Source organism: Crocuta crocuta, unplaced genomic scaffold (genome assembly GCF_008692635.1).
Source record: "Crocuta crocuta isolate KB4526 unplaced genomic scaffold, BGI_CrCroc_1.0 scaffold1079, whole genome shotgun sequence".
Lineage (NCBI taxonomy): Eukaryota > Metazoa > Chordata > Mammalia > Carnivora > Hyaenidae > Crocuta > Crocuta crocuta.
The window spans coordinates 462,633-470,475 of NW_027529995.1; the positions used below are offsets into that span (position 1 = coordinate 462,633).

The 7,843-nt window shown below is 43.5% G+C and overlaps 1 protein-coding gene across 1 annotated transcript in view; it reads left to right on the plus strand.

The window, feature by feature from the left end:
• The window catches only part of RAD54L2 (RAD54 like 2), a 110,942-nt gene that overhangs the window by 93,843 nt on the left and 9,256 nt on the right, over positions 1 to 7,843 (plus strand). Inside the window, exons 14-19 of the mRNA XM_077763373.1 lie at positions 122 to 240; positions 1,529 to 1,647; positions 4,586 to 4,685; positions 5,667 to 5,872; positions 6,285 to 6,457; positions 7,191 to 7,387. Coding sequence (XP_077619499.1) covers positions 122 to 240; positions 1,529 to 1,647; positions 4,586 to 4,685; positions 5,667 to 5,872; positions 6,285 to 6,457; positions 7,191 to 7,387 — 914 coding nt within the window. The remainder of the gene's footprint in view (positions 1 to 121; positions 241 to 1,528; positions 1,648 to 4,585; positions 4,686 to 5,666; positions 5,873 to 6,284; positions 6,458 to 7,190; positions 7,388 to 7,843) is intronic.

The window sequence follows — 7,843 nt, forward strand, 5'->3', positions numbered from 1 at the left end:
CCAGGGTCTTTGTAGGGAAGTATAAAGGTTGCTCATGAGCTTCTACCTTGGAAGGAGTAAATTTTATTTCCAATGATCTGGCCATGGACCTTCTCTAAGCTGCCTCATTTCTCTCTTGCAGGCCAAGGACCTTTTGACGAATTACCAGACTGGAGTCTTAGAGAACTCTCCCAAGATGGTATTACTTTTCCACCTGATTGAGGAAAGTGTGAAGCTTGGGGACAAGATTCTTGTGTTCAGGTAGGCAGAGAAATTCCCCAATGACACTGTGTATCTATAGTAGAGTGACATAACCCCTATAAGAGTGAGACTGTCTGGGGTGACCCCAGCTCCTTTTTTTTGTTTTGTTTTTCTCTTCATGCCTTTCCAAACTAGTGCTTCTTATTATGAGGACCTTCTTGCATTTCATCTCATTCTTGGAGTTTCTTATTTTGCCAAATATGATTTCTCTGCAGAGAACAGTTTAAAACCCTAGGCTAACATTGGAGGTCATAGTCTAATCTTTCATATTGTGGCTCAGGTCAGATCTGTGGCCTGTTAGTTTTTACATTTTTAAAGGGTTTTAAAAGAAGAAGAAGGCTACTCAACAGACTGAATGTGGTCTGCAAAGCCTACAAATATTTACTACCTGGCCCTTTCCAAAAAACATTTGCTGACCTCTAGTCTAATCCGCTTCAGTCCCTCCCAGCCTTTATTTGTTTTAATTAAAAACAATTGAGAAGGGGTGGCACCTGGCTGGCTCAGTCAGTAGAGCGTGGCAACTCTTGCTTTCAGGGTTGTGAGTTCAAACCCCATGTTGGGTGTGGAGCCTACTTAAAAGAAAAATTTTTTTTTTTTGATGCTTTCTATGTAAGGCCAAATAAGTAATATGATTTGTTCCAGAGTCACATTCTCTGGCCAGAGCTCTGAGTTCCATCAAGGCCTGATTCTTCAGGGAAACAGACATAAAGCTGATTGCTTTCTTTTTGCTCTAGCTAGATTATGCCCCCATGAGAGCTAAGGGTTATCTTGGGAGCCTCAGAGTAAAGGTTTCCATGTGTGGCACACACTGAGAGGAGAGCAGTGATTCTAACTGGGGGAGAGTTTAGTGTTCCACTGGTTTTATATATCATTTCTGAGGAGACTGCTTCTCTTTATAACTGGAAAGCCTTAATAAGACCTATAATATTGATTGTGGCCTATTGTTAGATCTTATGTATGCAATGTTGGTTTTTAATGCTGATGCTATTAGTTACTATGTACTGAGCTAAACCCCAGAATTTAGGAGAAGTAATTGAGAAAGAATTGAGGAAGTAGAAGTAATAGGATAGCAAATTTAGTGGGGTGGTGATAATAAGTGTATGGATGACTCTGCTCCCATTATGAGCTAGGGAGAATACCCCTAGTGGTTCTTTGTGGGGTTACCTCTTATAGGGAGCAGGTTCTGGGAGCCCCCACTGTCAGAAGGCTATACATGATTGTGAGTCCATTGGGGAACAAGATTCCCTTGGGTCTGGGAGCCTTCTGAACCAAATGTTGTCCCTTCCAGCCAGAGCCTTTCCACTTTGGCTCTCATCGAGGAATTCCTAGGGAAACGAGAAGTGCCCTGTCTACCTGGTGCTGATGGGCAAGGAGTACAGAAGTGGGTTCGAAACGTCAGCTACTTCCGTGAGTTCACTGCTGCTTTGTTTCTGGAGCCTTGGCAGGGTCTGCTTAAGGCTTTCCTTTCCTTCTCTGCCTTTTTGTCTTCTACTCCATTCTCCACCAAATGTTTAGGAGTATTTGGAGTAGCCAAGAAGCAGGGAGGTATTGAGAGCAAGCCACTGTGTGTGAGGCACTGTAGTAGGGGCTGGGGAACTTGGGGAAGATATGGGGAGAGCAGAGAAGTAGAAGACATAAAATAAGCCTTGTCTTCATCTGAGATACAGTAACTCCAAGACAAATACAAAGCAGCACTGATCGAGTGCCCTAAGGAGAACAGAGTCATTGTGGGAAAGATGATTTTAGAAGGATTCCTGGAGGAGGCAGGACTTGCAGTAGACTGATAAAGATGGGGAGAATTTGAATATACAGAATTAGTATGGCCCAAAGATCATTCTAAGAAGAAGCAACAGAGTGAATATAGGCCCAGATGATGCATTCTTCTCTATAGGGGAGATAGTATTCCTAAGAGGGGGAAAATGAGTTCTTGAGGGGATTAAAAAATAAAAAAGCTTAACTTTTCAAAAGTATAAAGCTCATATAGGCGTGCAGTAAATAAACATACACAGTATATCTGTGGTATTTAAATTTTCACGAGGGACATGTTGATTAGGAAAAAAAATCATAAAAGGGGTCTTAAGGGGGTAGTAATGAAAAACAAATGATGAGAGATATTAGCCTCAGATACTTGCTGTCCAACTATAGACATTTGGGCTAGATAATTCTTTTTGTAGGTTGGGGGGGGGTGGATTTTTAGCAGTGTCCCTAGTCTCATTAGATGACAGTAGCATCCACCCAGTTATAACAACCAAAAATGTCTCCAAACACTGCCACCTGTCCTCTGTACGGTGGGAGGGCAAGGAAATCACCCTTGTTGAGAAACACCGGCCTAAAGGAAGTATTTAGAGAGTAGAGGTTTGTGGGATGGTAGGAAGACCCCCAGCACAGGGTTGTGTTGACTGTATGCTTGCCCAGTGAGGCAATGCTGAGCTGTGCTTGGGAACTGTGGGAACTCAGGTTGGAAAGGTAGGTTGGAGTGCCAGTTGAAAGAGCCTCTAATACCAATTAAACTGATACTTCCTATAACAGTAATCATCCAGTCCTCCGTGTGGTATTTCATCTCCTTAGCTTCGTCCTTTTCTCTCTTTTCCCTAGGGTGACAAATGTAGCCTCTCTTCTCTTATTCATGCTGCTGCTGCTTCTTTTTTTAATCTCTTCCAAGATTTTATTTAAATTCAAAATAGTTAACATATAGTATAGTATTGGTTTCAGGAGTGATTTAGTGATTCATCACTTATATACAACACCCAGTGCTCATCGCAAGTGCCCTCCTTAATGCTCATCACCCATTTAGCCCATCCCCCACCCATCTCCCTGCCAGCAATCCTCAGTTTGTTCTCTATAGTTAAGAGTTTCTTAGGTTTGCCTCCTCTGTTTTTATCTTATTTTATTTTTCCATCCCTATGTTTATCTGTTTTGTTTCTTAAATTCCACATATAAATGAAATCATATGGTATTTCTTTTTCTCTGACTTATTTCACTTAGCATAATACCCTCCAGTTCCATCCATGTTGTTGTAAATGGCAAGATTTCATTCTTTTTCATGCCAAGTAGTATTCCTGTGTGTGTGTGTGTGTGTGTGTGTGTGTGTGTGTGTGTGTACACCATATCTTCTTTATCCATTTATCAGTCAGTGGACATTTGGACTTTTCCCATAATTTGGCTATTGTTGATAATGCTGCTATAAATATTGGGGTACATATTTCCCTCCCCCCTTTTTTTTGCATGTGCCCCTTTGAATTGATATATTTGCATCCTTTGGATAAATACCTACTAGTGCAGTTCCTGGGTTGTAGAGTAGCTCTATTTTTAACCTTCTGAGGAACCTCCACACTCTTTTCCAGAGTGGCTGCTCCATTTTGTATTCCTACCAACATTATAAAAGGGTTCCCCTTTCTCCACATCCATGCCAACATCATTTGTTTCCTGAGATGTCAATTTTAGCCGTTCTGACAGATGTGAAGTGGTATCTTATTGTGGTTTTGATTTGTGCTCGCTTCGGCAGCACATATACTATTGTGGTTTTGATTTGTATGCCCCTGATGATGAGTGATGTTGAGTATTTTTTCATGTGTCTCTTAGCCAGTAGTATGTCTTCTATGGAGAAATGTCGGGTCGTGTCTTCTGCCCATTTCTTAACTGGATTTTTTGGGGTTTTTTTTGATGTCAAGTTTGATAAGTTCTTTATAGATTTTGGATACTAGCCCTTTCTCCGATATGTCATTTGCAAATATCTTCTCCCATTCTCTAGGTTGCCTTTTAGTTTTGTTGATTGTTTTCTTTGCTGTTATTCATGTTTCTTTTTAATTGAAGGTTACTTTTCCCCCTTCCTTTGAGCTTCCTTCTTTTCATCCATATGCCCCATCCCACTGCCCCAGATCTATTCTTTTTAATGTCTCCTTATAGTAAGTTCTTAATCATCAGAGCTTGTTAACACTGCAAATTCCTGGTGGAGGAACAACATCCATATCAAAACATAGAACTCTTAGTCCTTCTGCACTCACCAAGATTTACAGGACTGAGCCAGAGAGGTCACCCTGAGCCAGCTTTTACCAAGCTTCTGTATTTAGGGTGGTTCTTAGGTATTCTAAAGTCTAGGAACCTTGACCTTAGAATTAGTTTGTCTACTAAAGGGAGAAACATAGTTTATAATCCTTGTTGCACATGGTGATATTTTTAAATTATAGGTTCCTGGGACGCACTGTAGCCCCATGGAATGTCCACGGGGGTAGAATCCGAGTACTGTAGAGTGTTTGTTTTGTTTTAAAAACACATTTGCCCAGTGATTTTGCTGTGTACCCTTACCCTCATATGTCCATTTCTTGTGGTTTTCCTTCTGTCCTAGGGCTAGATGGTAGCACCCCTGCCTTTGAGAGGGAGCGGCTCATTAATCAGTTCAATGATCCCAGCAACCTTACCACCTGGCTGTTCCTTCTGTCCACAAGGTGAGTGGATCCTGAGAGGGGAGGTCAGAGGGCTGTGTTCAAGGCAGCTGGCCACATGGGCAGGTACCCAAAGGCTCATCCAAGTTCCATCAGAAGAAATCTGCTCAGGTTTGTGACTTGTTTTTGAAGTCAGAGAGGGGACCCCAAAAGGTTGTGTTAGATGGATAGTCATCATGATAGTGTCACGAAGTTCTTTAAGCCCTTCATGGTCATACTTAAGGGTGCCTGGGTGGCTCAGTCTGTTTAGCGTCCGACTTTGGGTCAGGTCATGATCTCATGGTTTGTGGGTTCAAGCCCTGCGTTGTGCTCTGTGCTGACAGCTAGCTCAGAGTCTGGAGCCTGTTTCAGATTCTGTGTCTCCCTCTCTCTCTGGCCCTCCCCTGCTCATGCTGTCTCTCTCTCTCTCTCCCTCAGAAATAAATAAAACATTAAAAGACAAAACAGTGGTCGTACTTAGCTTTTCTCTCAGGAGTATTCTGAGTCTTAGATGATGGGATTAATGTGAAAGTGCTTTAAAAAGTGGAAAGTGTAATGTAACTGTAAAAGGCGATGGCATTGTTTGTCTCATGCCAAGCAGCTTTAAGGTTGTGCTGCATTTTGCCATCAGAATGCCCTTGATGGGTATGAGCTAGTCATTTTCCTAAGCTGTTAGACTAAACACACCAGAAACATCTGTATGGAGATAGTTTCCTTCACCAAGTGACATCACTCTAGGGCCAGGATGCAGGGGCCTTACTCATTACAGAGGAATGGAGAGTGGGTTTTTCTTTCAGAGCTGGTCAACACTTCTGTTTTGGATTTTCAGGGCATACTTTTCAGTGCTTGAGCAATGTACTGTTCATCAGCAGCACAGTACAATCCTCCAGTATGTTGTGCTTAGGACAAAGGAGGTAATACAGTGCTAGCAGTCACAGAGTAAAGCCAATTTGAAAACTGTCTTTAAAACGAAAAGTTCTGTGATGGTTGGCTTGTGTTTTACAGGGCTGGATGCTTGGGTGTGAATCTGATCGGTGCCAACCGAGTGGTGGTATTTGATGCTTCCTGGAACCCTTGCCATGATGCCCAGGCAGTGTGTCGGGTATACCGTTATGGCCAGAAAAAGCCCTGTCACATCTATCGCCTTGTGGCTGATTTCACTCTTGAAAAGAAGATCTATGACCGACAGATTTCCAAGCAGGGCATGTCAGGTAGGGCATCTTTCAGGCTCAATATTAATCTTATTGTGTCAGGGGGATGAGGGAGTGGGGGGAGGGGCAGGTTGTGAGAACACAAAGAGGCTTTGAATCACAGAAAATCAGCAGTTCTTCCCATCTTATTCTGATTTAAATAATTGCTTTAGAGGTGGTAAACCTCAACTCATCCTAGGCAGGTTTAATGATAAGAGCTGAGCGTAGGTATGCAAGTTTCTCTTACGATATTCCATTTCACCAGGGCCTCAGACCTGGTCTTTGACTTTCAAATATGGAATGGCCTGAGGTAGTTTAGATATTAGTGACAGTTATGCCAGCCATAACCTCTCTTGTCTGCCAACCTTTGTAGCTGTGCTTGTGTGGTCTTCTCTGCCATGTACTGACTTTCTCCATGTCTTCTCGCTTCTAGATCGGGTTGTGGATGATCTTAATCCAATGCTGAACTTTACCCGGAAGGAGGTAGAGAACCTACTGCACTTTGTTGAGAAGGAGCCAGCTCCCCAAGCATCCTTGAACATAAAGGGGATCAAGGAGCCAGTCCTCCAACTTGCCTGTCTGAAGTACCCTCACCTCATCACCAAGGTAAGAGCCTTGGATGCAGACAGTTTCCCATACAGCAGTCTCCATTCTGGGAAACTTGTCTGGCAAACTCTGTCCTTCATCTGAAGTTTTGTTTCGTACAGAAGACTTGAATTCATCTGGTCTTATCCTTGCCCTGCGCAGGTTCCCACCCCTGTCTTATCTATGTGCTCAGCTCAGCCATGTGGAATAATTTGGCCAGTGTGAGTTTTTCCTAGCAGAAAGAAGGGGTAAAGTTCTAGAAACGTAGTCTGATAATTCTCTGAACTCTCCCATCCTTTTATTTTTTAAGTGTTTACTTATTTTGGGAGAGAGAGAGTAAGCATGCATGCACGTACATATGCGAACTGAGGAGAGAGGGAGAGAGAGGAAATCCCAAGCAGGCTCCACACTGTCAGCACAGAGCATGATGTGGAGCTCCATCTCACGAACCATGAGATCATGACCTAAACTGAGATTAAGAGTTGGATGCTTAATGGACTGAGCTACCTAGGCGCCCCTCTCCCATCCTTTTGATATAGAAGGTAGATTTGGGTTGTCTAAAGGTGGGACTGGGTTAAAGTTGTGAGTTACACTCTTGACAGAAAGACAGTAAACCTGCTTATGTGTCTGTGAGCAGGCACTCTGTGAGTGCTGGAGATAGCCAGCCCTTTCTCAGTTTCAGAGTAAGCCTCATTGTATATCAGTCGTGTTGGTACACACCGATAATTAAATCAGTGTCCTCCTGTGTCCCCAGGAGCCTTTTGAGCATGAGTCACTGCTCCTTAACCGAAAGGATCACAAGCTGACCAAGGCTGAGAAAAAAGCAGCAAAGAAAAGCTATGAGGAAGACAAGCGCACATCCGTCCCCTACACCCGCCCATCATATGCGCAGTATTACCCAGCAAGTGACCAGAGCCTGACCAGCATCCCTGCTTTCAGTCAGAGAAACTGGTGAGTCACTGAAAGGGGAGGAAGGTCTGCCGCTGGGCCAGGCCCAAACCTTTAGACTGGTTCTGTTTTTAAACAAAGTAAGAGTCTACAACTTGTTTGTTGGCTGTTGTGAACTGACAGGTTCTGCTCTTGGAGAGGGTTCCAAAGCAGTTCAGCAGCCCTGGTGTTTTAAGTGGCTCTGGCTGGAAGAGTGAGCTACTGGCCTTGTGACTCAGAAGAGTTTTTCTAGTCTCCTGGAGAGGTGCAGTTTCCCAAGACACAGAAGCCCAATCCTCCCACACAGCTACCTTCATACCTATAGCGCCTTGGTCCTAGATCTTGCTTAAGCAATGAAGTTCAAGGGTGAAGGCCAGGTCTTTTGTGTGTCTTGGATTGCAGTCAAGGAATTCTGATGCTCTTAATGGGATTTCATTCTGTGGCTGTGCCATGATCCTCCCTCCTCCCCCCCCCCCCCCA